At 39.7% G+C, this 19,213-nt stretch overlaps 1 protein-coding gene and 1 long non-coding RNA gene across 3 annotated transcripts in view; one reads left to right on the forward strand and one right to left on the reverse strand.

The window, feature by feature from the left end:
• SLC22A4 (solute carrier family 22 member 4) overlaps positions 1–18,063 on the forward strand; it is a 56,879-nt gene extending 38,816 nt beyond the window's left edge. For both annotated transcript variants that reach the window (XM_089909305.1, XM_022588755.3), the window contains 4 exons: positions 2,200–2,414; positions 3,323–3,505; positions 5,664–5,799; positions 8,674–18,063. In XM_089909305.1, coding sequence (XP_089765431.1) covers positions 2,200–2,414; positions 3,323–3,505; positions 5,664–5,799; positions 8,674–8,749 — 610 coding nt within the window. In that variant the 3' untranslated portion in view covers positions 8,750–18,063. The remainder of the gene's footprint in view (positions 1–2,199; positions 2,415–3,322; positions 3,506–5,663; positions 5,800–8,673) is intronic.
• LOC111182413 (uncharacterized) overlaps positions 1–19,213 on the reverse strand; it is a 43,392-nt gene that overhangs the window by 12,829 nt on the left and 11,350 nt on the right. Inside the window, exon 2 of the long non-coding RNA XR_002646742.3 lies at positions 2,267–2,408. This is a non-coding gene — a long non-coding RNA (uncharacterized LOC111182413). The remainder of the gene's footprint in view (positions 1–2,266; positions 2,409–19,213) is intronic.

Below are 19,213 nucleotides of genomic sequence, written 5' to 3' on the forward strand. Positions count from 1 at the left end.
AGGGTGTGGTGAAAAGGGAACCCTCCTGCACTGTTGGTGGGAATGTAAATTGATACAACCACTATGGAGAATAGTATGGAGGGTCCGTAAAAATCTAAAAATAGAACTACCACATGACCCAGCAATCCCACTACTGGGCATATACCCTGAGAAAACCATAATTCAAAAAGAGACATGCACCACAATGTTCATTGCAGCACTATTTACAATAGCCAGGACATGGAACCAACCTAAGTGTCCACCATTGGATGAATGGATAAAGAAGATGTGGCACATATATACAGTGGAATATTACTCAGCCATAAAAAGAAACAAAATTGAGTTATTTGTAGTGAGGTGGATGGACATAGAGTCTGTCGTACAGAGTGAAGTAAGTCAGAAAGAGAAAAATGAATACCGTATGGTAACACATACATATGGAATCTAAAAAAAAAAAAATGGTACTGATGAACCTAATGGCAGGGCAGGAATAACGATGTAGACATGGAGAATGGACTTAAGGACATGGGGTGGGGAGGGGGAAGCTGGGGAGAAGTGAGAGTAGCATCAACATATATACACTACCAAATGTAAAATATGTAGCTAGTGGGAAGCAGCTGCATAGCACAGGGAGATCAGCTCCATGCTTTGCGATGACCTAGAGGGGTGGGACAGGGAGGGTGGGAGGGAGGCTCAAGAGGGAGGGGATATGGGGATATACGTATGCATATGGCTGATTCACTTTGTTGTACAACAGAAACTAACACAGTATTGTGAAGCAGTTATACTCCAGTAAAGATCTATTTAAAAAAAAAAAAAAAGATTACATAACATTAAAAAAAAAAAAAAGAACTAGTAGGCTCCTGCTGCAGCTAGTCTAATTTTAGAGCCATCTTGTATTGCAATTAGAAGTCATCAATGACAGAGTTTATGCCCCTGAATTAAGCAAGTGTGTCCTGGGCATGTGGCTTTCCTCACAGTAGATCTCCTTAGTTCTTACATGTCAGCAGGTATCACTGATGCAAATGTACCTTGAGCAGTGGCACTACTGAGCCAATAATAAACTAATCACTAGTTTTATCTAACCTGCTCTTATTACCAAATGTGGAAAATCACTAAGATCCCAGAGCAATAAAGTTTCATTTTTTGTTTTGTTTTGGATTAGCCCTTGTGCTACCCAACCTAGTAGAGTATGTGTAAAAAGATCTGACATTGTTCCTGAAAACATTTTTCAGGTGTCCTCTGCTTTTCAGTCATGTTGATAATAAGTGCATTTCTGCACAGGGGAGTTTGCATAGTGTAGTGTTTTTTCCACAGAGAAACTTTTATGTGGACGTTAACTATAATGACAGGATATGCAGTGTGCACTCTGTGATACCTTTTATGGGACTTTCACTTTCTTCCCTACTGAAGTGAGTTTTACTAAATCAATTGGAATTTACTATAAGTGGATCCCACAGTATTACCTATATTTCTTCTTCTCCTCCTCCTCCTCCCCCTCCCCTTTGCCTTCCTCTCCTTCTCCTTCTTATTCTTTGGGGGGGAAAATGACATATGGATTTTATGTTCACTGATGTGACTGACATTCTTTCTTCAAATAATAGCTCTGAAGGAATGAGAATATACAAACTCTCCTATTGAAACTTGAAATTAACTAGATTAGGATAGGTATTCTTGAATATTGGTATATCTAGACTAGTGCTGTCCAATAGAACTTTCTGCAATGATGAAAATGTTTTATATCTTTTTTGTCCCTTATGGTAGCCACTAACTGCATGTGACCACTAAACAATTGAAGTGTGGCTAGTGCCAAAGTGAGGGACGAAATTTTAAATTTTATTTAATTTTAATTTATTTACTTTTTCTTTCTTTTTTTTTTTTTTTTTGGCCACGCTGGGTCTTAGTTGCAGCACGCGGGATCTTTGTTGCTGTGTGCGGGATCTTTAGTTGCAGCATGTGGGCTCTTAGTTGCGGCATGAGGGCTCTTAGTTGCAGCATTCGGGATCTAGTTCCCTGACCAGGGATTGAACCCTGGCCCCCTGCATTGAGAGCACAGGGTCTTAACCACTGGGCCACCAGGGAAATCCCTGATTTATTTACTTTTAAATAGCCATATGTGGCTATTTGTAAGACAGCAACATCTAGACAATTTCCTGACCATCATGAAATTGTAAAGAGACTCAAGCCATCCTTTTGTCATTTTTGTCTTTTGTCTTTCAGGATGCTCACCTCAGTAGGTTACTTTGCTCTGTCTCTCAACACTCCTAATTTACATGGAGATGCCTACCTGAACTGTTTCTTCTCTGCCTTGATTGAAGTTCCAGCTTACATTACAGCCTGGCTGCTACTTCGAACCCTACCCAGGCGTTATATCATATCTGGAGTACTGTTCTTGGGAGGAGGTGTGCTTCTTTTAATTCAACTGGTGCCTGCAGGTAAGAAGTTATCCAATATTAACAGCTTACCAGAAAAGATCCACACCTTGACAGGGCTAATTATTAGTCCCTGTTCCCTATTTATGTAGCCTTTACATCATAAGTCATTCTTAAGTCAGTTATACAAGTGATAACTAACTCTGTGATTTCCCATGTTCAAAATTACTCCCTTCAAATCGTTAAGAGTTAACCTTAGAGAATCAGAAATCACCACCTGAGAAGGAAGAATAATGCTCCCAGTCATCCCCTTCACAGAAACATTCACCTAAACCCTCAAACCTCTTTCTGAGTCATAATCCCAATTCCCAATTTATTGGTACTTTCTTGGTATTTTCAAACCTTCTCTCTGATGTGTATATTCAAGTGTTAGAGTTGGTAGTACATGCCAGTTCCAGTATAAATTCAGTGATTTTTATGGTCTGTAATCTTTAAGTAGTTAGAGAGCACATGAAAAGATATATGCTTCTCTTTTCCCCTTATGTCTAACTTTCTCATATTGTTAAAATGTTAAGTCAACAGATTTTTGATATATAGTACTATGCATAGAAATATATATTTCTTAATAATAATAAACAGGATAAAAATGATTGGTCCTTCTCTTCGAAGATTAAACTTAACTGTATTAACATGCTAACAACTGACTATGAAACTGTTGTAATAAATAAAGGTGGACAAGGTCACAGAATGCATAAATGATCTAGAATAACAGAAGAGCGAAGCTCAAAGCAACCCTTCACGCTCCATCTTTGTCCATGTCCAATTAGTAAGGCTTTGAAGAGACTGTATAATTTGGGGAATATCTTTAGATTATAAAACATTTCTATACAAGCAAAAAGGACAATACAAGCAACTGTTAAGAAAGTATCACTTCTAAAAGCACCTCTGTTTACACTGGGTCTCTTTTCCAGATTACAACTTCTTGTCCATTGGTCTGGCCATGTTAGGAAAATTCGGGATCACCTCTGCCTTCTCCATGCTGTACGTCTTCACTGCAGAGCTCTACCCAACCCTGGTCAGGAACATGGCTGTGGGGGTCACATCCATGGCCTCCAGAGTGGGCAGCATCATTGCTCCCTACTTTGTTTACCTTGGTGAGATACTTCTTATAAGTCTATTCTTTTTTTAAATATAAAAGTAATAGGTTTTCATTATGAAAAATGCAAACAGCATAGAAAGTACTGGAAAAGTACTGGAAAAAGTACAAGTTCACCTCTACTCTCTTAGTTCCCCAAATCACAGCCCTCAGAGGAACTACTATTAACAGTTTGGTGAGTAGCCCTTCAGACATTTCATTTTGCACAACATATATATATATATATATATATATATATATATATATATATTTAAACACACAAAATGATATCATAAATATTGTTTCACAGCTTTTTTTAAACTTAACATTGTATCAGAATATTTTGCCATATCCGTATATATAGCTCTTTTAGTTAGTACATAGACTTCCAATGTATGTATACACATTATTTATTTAACCAGGTTCATGGATGAACATTTAGGCCATTTCAAAGTTTTTGTTACCATACATAACACTGCAGTGAACATTCCTCTACGGCCCCCACAGCCTTTGTATATTTGGATCAATAGATTGCTGGAGCAATTTAAAAATTTCATAGATATCGCCAAATTGACCTCTAAATACTATACCAGTTTACAATCCAACTATCAATATATGAGAGTGCCTGTTTCTCCATATCCTTACCAACAATGGGGATTATCCAATTTTTTAATCATTGATAGTCTGTTATATGAAAAACGGGTATCATTGTTGCTTTCATTTCCTTTTCTTCAATTATGAATGAGGTTGAGCATTTTTTCATATATTTATTGAAATTCTATTTATTTTTAAGAGATCTGACTGTTCATGTCTTTTCCCATCTTTCTAATGGTTTGTATCAAGTTTAGATATTTGATTTTGGGAGCTCTTTGTAATTGAAAAATTAGCCCTTTGTATATATATTATAAATATTTTTCCTAGTTTATTATTTCCACTTTGACTTCATGACTTTATTTGCATTGCTGGCAATTTTAGCTTTTATATGATCGAATTTATCAATCTGGAATAACACCACAGAGGGGCTTTAGTGGGATGTTCAGTGGATCTAGGATCTGGCACTCCAAGCTAAACTTCATCAAGAACTCTACTGGTGAGAGATGTAGACACAGCTCCTTATTCTTCCTAGTCATCCATTGGTTACCTACTAGTTCAAACACACACACATACACATCCCCAAAGACATATGTGAATTCTCAGAAAAGGTATACTCTAAATCCTTACAGAGAAAGAGAGACATTTTCCACACAGCTGCCCTGAACACCTGAGAAAGTACATTATTATATAGAACGGTGTCGTTTCCCCTTTGTTCTTCCCTATACTTTCAAACCATGCTAATGTGGTCTAATGGTGGACCATTGGTACATAAGAAATGGAGAAGTCTGAGAAAGCACTTTGTATTCCACAGTAGTGGCTCCTGTTGGTGACACAGAGGCCTCAGAGAAGCTTCAAGATTGATATTTTTTTGTCAAATAAAATTCTTGGGTGTGTTATTCCTCTGTAATCTCTGTATACAGAAGGGAAGCAAGATGAGGATCTATTATTCCCCTGTCTGAGTAACACCACATAAAGAAGAGGTGGAGTGGTTCTTCCAATTACATGTAAAACCGAGACATATAAATGCTGCAAAAAGAAACCACAGTGCCTGACATTTATTGATTTAAATTGGATTGAATATATTAATTAGGTTCTTTTAAGAGTCTCACAGCTCTGTGGACCAAGATTTCCACAGGAGCCTACTGGTTTGGGCAAAAGCAAAGGTCATATCAGTCATAACAGCCAGTAGGTGTCCCTGCAACATCCTGGTCAACCTCTTTCCCATTGGTGTCCTCCCACCCCCCATCTCCAATGACCTCTACCTTAAGAGGAGAACTTTGGTAGGCAAAAATTTCTATCAAAGGAACATTTACCACACATGATTAAGTAGTAGCTTAGAGAATGCAGTTGACCTGAAAGACCTTATGATAATGCAAAATTGAGTAGGTAAATGATTATGGAAATTCGGAGGCAATGACATCTGCCAAACAGAAACTGTGGTATTTTGCACACTTTTTTTCTCTGTAAATATTCAGGTTTAAAACTGCTCTCAAATACTGTTTGCCACCTTTACAAAATGATTCTCAAGAGCATCTGGAGAAACCCTGTATCTAATTGATGTTCTTATGTCCTGTGCCTTACAGGTGCTTACAACAGAGTTCTGCCCTACATCCTCATGGGAAGCCTGACTGTCCTGATTGGAATCATCACTCTTCTCTTCCCTGAAAGTTTTGGAATGACTCTACCAGAGACCTTAGAGCAGATGCAGAAAATGAAAGGGTAAGTGGAACTTTAAGAAATGATATCAGAATTCCTCAGAAAGAATAAACATGAAAGAATAAATAGGAAAATTCTGAAAAGAAAGTGTAATAAGTGGAAAGTAGCTCTATCAGATAATAAAGGATATTATTAAGCAATGGTAATTAAAACAGTATGATGGTGGTAGAAGAAAAGAAATCACTGGAATGGAATAGAGTTCAGAATTAAATGAAGAAAATATGAGAATTCAGTGTGTGATAACAAGTAGCAATTCAAAATCAGTGGGGAAAATTTAGATTATTCAGTAAAAGGTGTTAGAACATTCAACTAGCCATTTTGGCTAAATAAAAAGCTTAACTCTTACTTCAAAATACATCAGGATAGGGCTTCCCTGGTGGCGCAGTGGTTGAGAGTCCGCCTGCTGATGCAGGGGACGCGGGTTCGTGCCCTGGTCCAGGAAGATCCCACATGCCGTGGAGCGGCTGGGCCCGTGAGCCATGGCTGCTGAGCCTGCGCGTCCAGAGCCTGTGCTCCGCAGCGGGAGAGGCCACGACAGTGAGAGGCACGCATACCACACACACACACAAAAAACACATCAGGATAAATTCCAGAAAGATTAAAAATTGAGAACTGAAAATATAAAGTGATAAATGTAGCAGAAGAAAACATAAATATTTTTATAACCTTAGAGAAGGCCTTTCTGAGCATATTATGAAAAGCAAAGAGCCATAAAGGAGAAGATTGATATATCTGATTATGTAATTTTAGAAATTGTTGGTACAGCAAAAACGAAACCATAAATTAGAACAAAGGTCAACAAACCAGGGGAAAAATATTTGCAACACACAATGTAGACATAGAGTTAATAAATTTAAGATGCAAGAAGCTCTTAGAGATCAGTGGGAAAAAGACAAACAACTCAGAAAGAAAACTGGCAAAGGTCATGAACAAACAGTTTATAGAAAAGGAAATTTCAGTGGCAAATATATACATAAAAAAGAAATACTTGTCCATATTAATTAAAGCATAAAAAATGTCAATGTCATTTTTTGGCCTATGAGATTGTGCAAGGGTTTTCCTTCTGATATCAACCAATTCTGACACCAAATAGGTGTCCTATAATTTCATCCAATTTTGACTCTAATTACTCAGGGCTAGCATCAGACTCTACAGGTTAAAGGCTCACTCCCACAAGACAGCCTTCTCTTCAGATGCCAGCCACAAGCAATGGTTCCCCAAGGTTATCCACATTTCTGGCTATTGGGGAGGGGGAAATTTACCCTTTTACCCCTTTAAGGTCTTGTGGCTAAACTAACCATAAAATTGACACCAGTCAACAGGAGAAAAATAAACAAATTTTAATTCATTACACAGAGATCTCTCAGAAATAGGACCTAAGAAATGGCCAAAGCAGGAAGCTTTTACACTTTTTAGACAAAGAAACAATAAATTTGAGAGGAATTGACAGGACAAAGAAACTTAGGTTTGAGTGCTTAATTAGTAAGGAATTTAAGCAGAGTTTGGGCTTGTGTAGTAAATTAGTAAAGAAGTAACAAGGTTTGTTTATAGAGATTTCTTGGCCCAGCCCTGGAATTCCCTGTCTTTGGTAATAAGGGTGTCCTTCTACCTCCATGTGCAGGGATTGCACCTTTCACGTGAGGGATTTATTCCCTGCTTTCAGGGGCACAGAGGAGGCCAGAGTTTCCTTTTGCATCAGCTGCTTCACAAGCAACTTCAATTCAAAATAATCAATATGCCATTGTGGCAAATTTTGGGGCAGCCTGCCCTGAGCTCCATCATGTCCAGCTTGGCTACAAAGTCTGGTATTTCCACAACCCTCCTCTTCACATTCAGGAATTTGCTGGAATGACTCACAGAACTCAGGAAAACATTTTACTTACTATTACTGGTTTGTTCTAAACAACACAAATGAACAGCCAGGGGGAGATGTACACAGGGTGAGGTCCAGAAGGGTCCAGAGCACAGGAGTCTCCGTTCCTGTGGAGTTGGGGAGCATCGCCATCCTGGCCCATGGATGTGTTGGCCAATTCAGAAGCTCTCTGAACCCCAGTGTTTAGGGGATTTTATGGAAGTTTCATCACATAGGCATGATCAATATTGATTTGACCTCAGTCCCTCTCCCCTCCCTGGAGGCTGGAGGATGGGCTTCTAGTCAAGGCTTGGTCTTTCTAGCAACCAGCCTCCATCGTGAAGCTATCTAGGGACCCACTGAGTCACCTCATTAGAATAAGAGGCAAGACACTATTACCCTTGTCACTCAGAAAATTACAAGGGATTTAGAAGCTCTATGTCAGGAACCAGGGACAAAAATCAAACATCTTTCTATGACATCATAGATTGGAAAACATTTAAAAGACTAATGGTATGGTAGGAGAAGTTTAGATTCTAGAGTGAAACTGAATGGCCTCAAATCCCAAATCTACTGAATAAACTTGGGAAATTTGCTTACCTTTCACTAAACCTTAGTATTCCCATCTGTTATATGGAAATAGTTCATATGGCTTTTGTGATGTTATATAAGATAAAGTGTTTTTAGTGTGTAGCCATGATAAAAGTCTATATGTGAGTGGATTCTGATCCCAAACTGAACATGTATAGTGAAAGATGCCCATTTTTTATAAGTTGTTTCTTCTAATGATAAAACTACTTCAATATCAACTTTAACTTACCAAGAACTTCATGCTTACCACTCTATTCTTTCCTCAGGAAAACTATAAAATCATAGAATACTAGCTCTAGACTCATGAGGTTCTTATTAGAGTTAAAATAATTACCTGTTCATTGACTGGAGAAATGTTTTTCAGTGTCAGTTTGGCATTTTGAGGAGGCGAGTCTTAAATATTTAATTTTCTTTAGCACTTATCTTATTTTCAGGTTCAGATATGGGAAAAAAACAAAAGATTCAGTGGAGAAAGAAGAAAATCCCAAAGTTCTAATAACTTCATTCTGATAAAATTCCCACCCTATTTGGTGAACTGAAAAACAGATCCTAAGACTATGAAGACACTAAAGCCTTTCCTGATGAAATGGACTGCCTATGAAGATTAACACTAAAATGGACCTTGCTATTAAGAAATGCTTGTCATATGGCAAACTCTGGACCACGCTTACAGATAAGCTCCTTATTTTAAAAAACAAACCATTTCCAGAAAATCCTCCGTACTAATTAATTCGATGAAATGGGTTTGCAGGATTTTTACAAAACGTGTTGGTCAAGGACTGGTAAATCCATATAAAGATTAACATGCATTTCCAAATACAAATACTATCCAAATTTTTAAAGAAGTCATTGAATTAACACAACTATCAGGCTTGGGTGTGTGTGTGTGAGTGAGTAAACCAGCAAGTTCAAAATTACAGTAGTTTTTGAAGTGAACTCATACACTGCTGTAGCCAAATGATTATAAGGAGTATTCCTATCCAGGAAATTTTATATACTACTTTGAGAGGAATTGATGGCAGATATTAATAGCATTTTACAAGTGAAATGCAGCAAGAGATCAAGTAGCCTGGCTCAGATGGCCTGTCAGCCTTTAAGAAGGGAACCAAGGCAGTTCCTAGCTGCAATTTCAGCAGCTATGGCTCACAGCCTGTTGAATGGTCCACATTTGTGCTCTCTGTGAACACTTGACTAAGCTTTCTGTTCACTAAGACTGGTTTAAGAGACCTTTTTTTGGTAAATAGAGAATCAGGAAAACTGCAAACTAGTTAGATTGGTAGAGGTGGTTTGTGTGCCCCATAGCCAAGAGGGGTCAGCACCCAGGAAGAAGGCTGTCCAAGCCAAGAATCTGGAGAGCCTTTTAAAACAGTTCTTTCCCTTAATACATCCCTTCCTAAATCTGGTATGCAGTTGTATCCTCTTCAACCAGGGGTGCATCTGGTTCCAGGAATGAGCAAGGTAAAAGGTAAAAGCCACTAATGGGATAATGTATTAGCATAAACTCAGAAGATGAGTGTCAGCTCTGTGTCTCATCACATTTTAGGCATGCTGACATGAAAACATAGCAAGAAGTTCGTCCTGGAGACCTGGGCAGCATGCTTTCACCAAGGGCGGCTCCTTTTGGAGCAGCACGTGACAAGCTACTGACCCTTTAACATATCAGTGCAATGGTGCACCTGTAGAATAGGCAGCCACTAGTTTTTAATATGCTGCTTGGTGGCATCATCTCCTAAAATTAATTATCCCCAAATGTAAATATTCACTATCTAAATATTTTTCAAAGGAACCTTTGATGTAACATCTTGGTAAACAATCCTTATTTCTTTAAGATCTTTATCTGGAACTTTTCTGATTAACTCAGAATTTTTCTTTATATTGCCATATTTCTAACACATATTTTATATCCTACTGACACATTGATCCCACCTTTTGATTGTTACTTTAAAATCCAGTAGAATATCTTAGAATAGTTTATGCTTTGTCATTGGGGACTCAGGTGCACAGCTTCATCCACCCAGTGCCTTTATCTTCCCCACTGATGCGGCCTGTCTGGATCACCTTTCCACCTACCCTGCCAGACAGTAGTAGCTGCCTGTCCTGCAAAGAACAGGCCCTGCTGCCTTTCAGGAAGCGCTCCTTGAACTTCCTTCCCACCAGCAGCGACTGTTCACTCCTCTGTGCTCTTCTGGTACTTGTTACCTTCACTCAGTTGGGCTCTTGTCTAGTTGTCCCCCCCGACACACAACATGTCTATAAGCCTCCAGGAGGCCAGGGACCTAACTTTGCTTATCTTTTTATCCGTTGCAGTGCTGCTTACTGTAGTGCTTTCTTGCATGTAACAGGCATTTGAGGATATTCATTTTAATTAAAATATTTTGTAACACTAGCGTGGTGAAAATGTTATGTTTGAAACATAGACACTTGAATTTTTAAACACCAAAGTATAAAATGCTCTTAAATCTTTTTCTAAATATAAAAAGTAAGGATGTGGACTTCCCTGGTGGCACGGTGGTTAAGAATCCACCTGCCAGTGCAGGGGACATGGGTTCCATCCCTGGTTCAGGAAGATCTCACATGCCACAGAGCAACTAAGCCCATGCGCCACAACTACTGAGCCTGCACTCTAGAGCCTGCGAGCTACAACTACAGAGCCTGCGTACCACAACTACTGAAGGCTGTGCACCTAGAGCCCATGCTCTGCAACAAGAGAAGCCACTGCAATGAGAAGCCCGCGCACCACAACAAAGAGTAGCCCCTGCTCACCGCAACTAGAGAAAGCCCGCGCACAGCAATGAAGACCCAACGCAGTCAAAATTTTTAAAAATTAAACTAAATTTTTTAAAAAAGTAAGGATGTGATAATTGCCTTTTACTGCTGTTTGTATGGGTGTTTTATATTTTATAATAGTAAGAGATGACTTTTTAAAATCTGTTTATAAAAAGGCAACAAGTATACAAATGAATTACCTCTTTGGTAGTTCAAAGACCAAGTAGATGAATACATGCCAAAATAGTATTCGATTAAATTCAAGATATATTCCTGATTTTTATAAACTACTTTTAAAATTAGGTCTACAAGGCAACTACCTGAACTTGCTTATGAATATCAGTCTCAGACTGACAGCCAATATTACACTGCATGTTAGAGTGTAACATGAAACACTGGAAGCATCCCATTAACAGTAGTTTTATGGATACATGTTTTAACATCTTTTCAACATTTTTGGGTAAGTTTTAGTAACTATAATCATAATATAAAATATAGATAAGAAGTAAAACTATTAGAAAATAGACAAAATTATCAATATTACAAGGAATATATAATGATATTCTATTTTTAAAATCCAAGAGAATTAATTAAATCTAGTACCTAAGAGTTTCAATTTAAGTGGAGTCATATAAGAAGTGTCCCTAAATCAGCAACTTTCTATGTACTAAAAATAACCAGCTAGAAAATATACTGGAAAAAACCAGGTTCCATTCCTAATAATCATAAGAACATAAAATACCTAGAAGTAATCTCTAAACAGATGTATAAAACCTAAGTGAAAAAATTATTCCATTTAATTAAGAGTTGAGTGGAGACATGCTGTTTTTTTGTTTTGTTTTGTTTTGTATTTTTATTAGGTTTTTATTTTTGGCTGCGTTGGGTCTTCATTGCTGCGCACCGGCTTTCTCTAGTTAGAGACATGCCATTCTTTTTTTTTTTTTTTTTTTTGTGGTACGCGGGCCTCTCACTGTTGTGGCCTCTCCCGTTGCGGAGCACAGGCTCCGGACGCACAGGCTCAGTGGCCATGGCTCACGGGCCCAGCCGCTCCGCGGCATGTGGGATCCTCCCGCACAGGGACACGAACCCGTGTCCCCTGCATCGGCAAGCAGACTCTCAACCACTGCGCCACCAGGGAAGCCCAAGACATGCCATTCTTGAATGTGTAGAATGAATTCTGTGAACCTGCATTCTTACCAAATTAATTCACTATTTTAGTATAATTAAAATTAATATTTCAATGATGTATTTTAGGAACTTAAAAAATAATTCTAAAGGGCATCTGAAAGAACAAATAGGCAAGATTGTCTAAGAAATTTTTGGAAAAGAAGAGTTGTAAGGTAAAATATTCCCTCAGATTTAGAAATACAAAGATAAACAGGAAGGCCAGAAACAGACCCAAATGTTTATAAAATTGTAACATATGATAAAGTGTATTACAAATTATCAAGAAAAGGATAAATTTTTCAAAACTAGTGCTGGGACAATTGATAAGCTGGGGAAAAATAGCATCTCACCATAAAACACATACCAAGGGCTTCCCTGGTGGCGCAGTGGTTGAGAATCTGCCTGCCAATGCAGGGGACATGGGTTCGAGCCCTGGGCTGGGAAGATCCCACATGCCGCGGAGCAACTAGGCCCGTGAGCCACAACTACTGATCCTGCACGTCTGGAGCCTGTGCTCTGCAACAAGAGAGGCCGCGACAGTGAGAGGCCCGCAATGAAGAGAGGCTGCACAGCAATGAAGATCCAACACGGCCAAAAAAATAAATAAATAAAAATAAGTAAATTAAAAATAAACAAAAACACATACCAAATTCTAAATGGATTAAAGATTCAAAAGTAATAGATAAATAAGCTGAAAGAAAATACAGGTGATTGTTTAATCTAAGGATGGATAGGGAATTAAAGATAAGGTAAAATAGATTTTGCTATAAACTTTAAAAAATTTCTGTACACCAAAAATCTTAAAATTAACACAAATTGGAAAAATATATTGGACACAGCATCCTTTCTGTTTATGCATCAATTTAAAAGTACCAGCTAATACTCCAGTTAAGGCAAATAGTAAGACGGTTAAGTGCATCTTTGGAGACCATTGTTCCTGGGCCTAATTCTGGGTCTGTCATTTATCAGCTGTGTAGCCTTGAGCAAGTTATACAGGCATACCTTGTTTTATTGTGCTTTGCTTTATTTGTGCTTCACTGATACTGCATTTTTTACAAATTGAGGTTTGCGGCAACCTTGCATTTTCGGATGATGTTTAGCATTTTTTAGCAATAAAGTATTTTTAAATAAATTTATTTATTTTATTTTTGGCTGCATTGGGTCTTCGTTGCTGCGTGCGGGCTTTCTCTAGTTGCACAAGCGGGGGCTAGGGGCTACTCTTCGTTGCGGTGCGTGGGCTTCTCATCGCAGTGGCTTCTCTTGTTGCAGAGCACGGGCTCTAGGCACGTGGACTTCAGTAGCTGTGGCTCACGGGCTCTAGACTGCAGGCTCAGTAGTTGTGGTTCAGGGGCTTAGTTGCTCCGTGGCATGTGGGATCTTCCCAGACCAAGGCTCGAACCCTTGCCCCCTGCATTAGCAGGCAGATTCTCAACCACTGCACCACCACGGAAGCCCCAGCAATAAAGTATTTTTAAATTAAGGTTTGTACATTGGTTTGTCTTTTTTTTTTTAAGACACAATGCTATTGCACACTTAACAGAATGCAGTATAGTGTAAACATAATTTTTATATGCACTGGGAAACCAAAAAATTCCTGTGGCTCGCTTTACTGTGATATTACGGTGGTCTGGAACTGGACCCGCAATATCTCCGGGATATGCCTCAGTCTTCCTAAATCTCAGCCTCTTCATCCGTAAAAGGAGGCTAAGCAGTTCCATGGCGTGATTGTGGGGAGATAATGCATATATTTAGTCTAAGTGCCTAGCAGACTTAGATGTTTTCCTCTATCTCACATCTCACTGAACTCAAAAGTTAATCATTATAGGGCTTCCCTGGTGGCACAGTGGTTGAGAGTACGCCTGCCGATGCAGGGGACACGGGTTCGTGCCCCGGTCCAGGAAGATCCCACATGCCGCGGAGCGGCTGGGCCTGTGAGCCATGGCCGCTGAGCCTGCGCGTCCGGAGCCTGTGCTCCGCAACGGGAGAGGCCACAACAGTGAGAGGCCCGCGTACCGCAAAAAAAAAAAGTTAATCATTATAATCAACTTCCTTGCCCCCTTTCTTAATCCACCTTACTCTATCAGGCAAACTGCAAGGCTGGTTAAATACAGCCCCCCTCCTACTTCCACCAGTACCTGCACAGCTAGATGTAGCTGGGAAAAAAATATGCAAAACATGCTGACTGGTTTCATTTAAAATTAATCATCAGTCATCAAGAGGAATCTTACTGCTGACTGACAGTCATGCTCCACTGCCCTGGTCCATTCTCTATCCTTAATGACCTTTCTCTTCAGAACTCTAATATCTCCTCCCCCACGCTCACCCTCAGCTGTGCCTTTGCTTCCTATTTCACTTAAGCTCTTACCATCTTAATCCACCAACCTAACTGCATTTGTACCCATACACTCTGTCTTTTCTCTTATTACTTGAGATAAATGGTCTCTGTTCCTAGCACAAAATTCTCTGTCTCTCTGTGTGTGTGTGTGTGTTTCTGCACTTGGTGCCCTCACCCCCTTCCTTACCTACTCAAGGACATTGCTCCAGCAATTAATTCTCTTGTCTGCCCCATGATCAATCTATCAATCTTTTCTCTCTCTACTGGATCTTTTTCATTCAGCATGCAGACATGCTGGTATTTCTACAATGCTGAAAAAGCTCTCCCTTGACCCCACTTCTGCCTTCAACTACTGCCCCATCTTTCCCTATCCCTTTACAGCAAAACTCCTCAAAAGAGAGCTCTATATTTGCTACTGCTAGTTTTTTTCTTCCAATTTTCTCTTGAGCCAACTACAATTAAGTTTTAGCCTCCGCCTCTTCACCAGAGCAGCGTTTATCAAGGTCCCCGATGGCTTGCATGTTTTTAACTGAATGGTCAATTCGTGGGCTTCCCTGGTGGCGCAGTGGTTGAGAGTCCGCCTGCCGATGCAGGGGACACGGGTTCGTGCCCCGGTCCGGAAAGATCCCACATGCCACGGAGCAGCTGGGCCCATAAACCATGCCCACTGAGCCTGCGCGTCCGGAGCCTGTGCTCCGCAACGGGAGAGGCCACAGCGGTGAGAGGCCCGCGTACCCCCAAAAACAAAAAACAACAGAGAAAGGACAGTCTCTTCAAAAAATGTTTTTTTTTAAACTGGATATTCACATGCAAAAGAATGAAATTGGACCCATACCTTATACCATATACAAAAATTAACTCAAAACAGACCTAAGCGTAAGACCTAAAACTATAAAACTCTGAGAAGAAAAGCTTCCAGACATTGAATTTGGCAATAATTTCTTGGCTATGACACCAAAGCACTGGTGACAAAAGCGAAAACAGACAAATAAGACTACATCAAACTTAAAACCTTTTGAGTGTCAAAGGAAACACCAAAACAAAAAGCAGCCTATGGAATGAGAGAAAATATTTGCAAATCATATATCTGATAAAGGGTTAATATCCAGAATACAAAAAGAACTTTTACAACAAAAACCAAATAACCTGATTTTAAAAGGGGCAAAGGAATTGAATAGACAATTCTCCAAAGAAGATGTAAAAATGGCCAGCATGCATATGTGAGGCTCATCATCACTAATCATTAAAGAAATGCAAATCAAAACCACAATGAGGTACCACCTCATGCCCATTAGGATGGCTGCTATCAAAAGAACAGAAAACACATATTGGTAAGGATGTGGAGAAATTGGAATCCTTGTGCACCTTTCGTGAAAATGTAAGATTGTACAGCCATTATGGAAAACAGTACAGAGGTTCCTCAAAAAATTAAAAAATAGCATTATCATATGATCCATCAATCCCACTTCTGGGTATACATCCAAAATAATTCAAAGCAGGATTTCAAAGAGCTATTTGCACACCCACGTTCATTACAGCATTATTCACAATAGCAAAGAGCTGGAAGTACCCCAAATGTCCATCTACAGATGAGTGGACAAATAAAGTGTGGTTTATACATACAATGGAATGTTATGAAGCCTTAAAAAAGGAGGAACCTCAAGGACATTATGCTAAGTGAAATAAGCCAGTCACAAAAGGACAAATTTTGTATGATTCCACTAATAGGAAGTATCTAAAACAGTCAAAATCATAGAAATAGAAATTAGAAAGATGGTTACCAAGGGTGAGGGGAGAGGGGAAAAGGGAGGAGGAGGAGTTAGTGCTTAGTGCATTTTGGTTTTGCAAGATGAAAAAGTTCTAGAGATCTGTACACAACAATGTAAATATATTTAATACTATGGGACTGTACATTTAAAAACTGGTAAGATGGGGACTTCCCTGGAGGCGTAGTGGTTAAGACTCTGAGCTCCCAATGCAGGGGGCCTGGGTTCCATCCCTGGTCAGGGAACTAGATCCCACATGCATGCTGCAACTAAGAATTCGTATGCCACAACTAAGGAACAGGCAAGCTGCAACTAAGGAGCCTGTGAGCTGCAACTAAGGAGCTTGCCTGCCACAACTAAGACCCAGTGTAACCAAATAAATTTTTTAAAAATTGGTAAGATGGTAAAATTTATTTTTTATCACAATTTTAAAAGCTGTATGGAAATAGTTAAATAAATAACGGTGTGTTTTTATGAAAGAATATTATTCAGCCTTTAAAAACAGAGTTTAAGAATTATTTTTAATAACACGATACAATACTTGTGATATAATGCAAGTATTTTTAAAAGTATACAATAGTATTGACCAAATAATGAATGCATGCATGAATAAACTGTTTAAAAGGCATGAAAAAAAAAAACTAGAAGGAAATCTCTCAAGGTATTAATAGTAGATATGTTTGGATGGGGGATTATAAATGACTTCTATTTTAGTTTCTTTTCTGTAGTTTTCCATACTTTATAATTGTTTCACAAATAACATAGTTTTATAATCATATAGAAGTTAAAATATTAAAAATATTTTTTATTTTAATTTTATTGAGTGTCAACTCAATAAAAGTTTTTCTTTTTAAACTTCTATGTGATTATAAAGTGCAAAGTCCTGGGAAGCAAAGATGAATAACATGAAGAATGTAAAATTGGAGCTCTCCATGGGCTCAGTCTGGCCAGATTATAAACTCCTTCCTTTGTGGCCTCAGCAACTAGCTCAGTGCCCCGACCTGGAGCTGAGCTCTGTGGAGGTGATAGCCAGGTCAAAGTCATTTTCTCCCATCTGGACCTGGGCATTTTTATCTCCCCTCTCACTCTGCTTGAACAGCAGTTACCTCTACGCTTATTTAGACCAAGTCAAACTTGCTCTGCTGAGGTGAATTACCTTACCACGAGGTTATATTTAACAGACTGCTGAATGGGTCATAAAAAAATTATGAGGATTTGAACTACCATCAGCCGGTGCCTCTGCATTGGCACAGAAACATCTGAAACCTGATTTTGAGAACCTGGAAACCATCTCTCTCCAACACTGCAAATTTAATCCCTTTTGTCAAATACTTTCATTCTGACTCCCCTCTGTGCTCCCTGTCCCTGCATAGCCCACTGTCTCACCCTCCCACTGTTTACTTCCCTGCTACTGTGTCCTCTGAAACCCCCACTCCATTGTGAACAGACAGCTTTCCTCCATCAAGAATATCCCTGGGGCTTCCCTGGTGGCGCAGTGGTTGAGAATCTGCCTGCTAATGCAGGGGACACGGGTTCGAGCCCCGGGCTGGGAAGATCCCACATGCCGCGGAGCAACTAGGCCCGTGAGCCACAACTACTGAGCCTGCTCATCTGGAGCCTGCGCTTCGCAACGAGAGGCCACGATAGTGAGAGGCCCGCGTACCGCGATGAAGAGTGGCCCCTGCTTGCCGCACCTAGAGAAAGCCCTCGCACAGAAACGAAGACCCAACACAGCCATAAATAAATAAATAAGTAAATAAATAAATAAGTGCCAAAAAAAAAAAAAAGAATATCCCTGGTTGCTCTCTCCATGCCCCCGCTTTGACAGAGATCCAGCTTCCCCCCGCCCCGAGCACTCCACTTCCTCATGGTCCTGTCTCTCAAAGGGAGGCTCTTTCTTTTCCACTTCCTATGAACTTCAAAGCCAGGTAAGGTCTCAGGATTTTCTTTGTTCCCCACCGTTAACTTCTTCACTTTCACATAGATAAAATGTCTCCTCTGAGGTTTATGCTGTGCCCTTCTGTTATCAGCAATCTGCCAGTTGTTTATCCACATTCTGTGAGTTCTCTGGAATCTGACCTGAGGTATTGATGACTTTTGTGCTCAGGGTGATGAGTAATCCTATACCACATCCTCATAGTACTTGACCTTTACCAGTTCTATAATCCCTCCCTGTCAAGGACACACCCTGGGCCCCGTCATCAGTCACAACAACTCCACTTCATTCCAGAACCTTTTATTTTCCTCACAACCCTTTATCTCTGACCTTGACATCCTTTCCTTTCCCTTCCAGTTTATACCTCACAATCCCCTCGATTCACTCACACCACTACCCTAGTCCTTTTGTTTACCAATCTTGCAAAATCTAAGCCCAAGATAAGTCAAACCATTTTACTTTTCACTCTCAATCTGCTCCTGAATTAAGATAGAAGGGAAGGAGGATCATTGATGGATTGGAGGAACATGTGGGTTGGGAGAGTGACAAGTGGGGTGAAAGTCCAGCTGTGATTGAAAAGGTAAATTTGTAGAGACAACAATTCACATGGTTGTGTGATCTTCTCTAGTGTTTCAGGACAGGAGTGAAATGCACAGACGGTTGGATTTTAGGATTTGCAGTACAGGTGAGCAGAATGACAAGACAATGGAGGAAATGAGATTGAAGCAAAGGACTGTAATATCTAGATTGAAGATGAAAGGGAATAAAAACATGACTTTTTTTTTTTTTTTTTTGGCTGCGTTAGGTCTTCGTTGCTGTGTGCAGGCTTTCTCTTCACTCTCTGTGGAGAGCAGGGGCTACTCTTCGTTGCAGTGCACGGGCTTCTCATTGTGGTGGCTTCTCTGGTTGCAGAGCACGGGCTCTAGGCGTGTGCACTTCAGTAGTTGCAGCACGTGGGCTCAGTAGTTGTGGTGCACGGGCTTAGTTGCTCTGCGGCATGTGGG

This window comes from Delphinapterus leucas, chromosome 3 (genome assembly GCF_059928025.1).
Source record: "Delphinapterus leucas isolate spDelLeu-1000000601 "Yukka" chromosome 3, BTC_Dleu_Yukka2, whole genome shotgun sequence".
Taxonomy (NCBI): domain Eukaryota; kingdom Metazoa; phylum Chordata; class Mammalia; order Artiodactyla; family Monodontidae; genus Delphinapterus; species Delphinapterus leucas.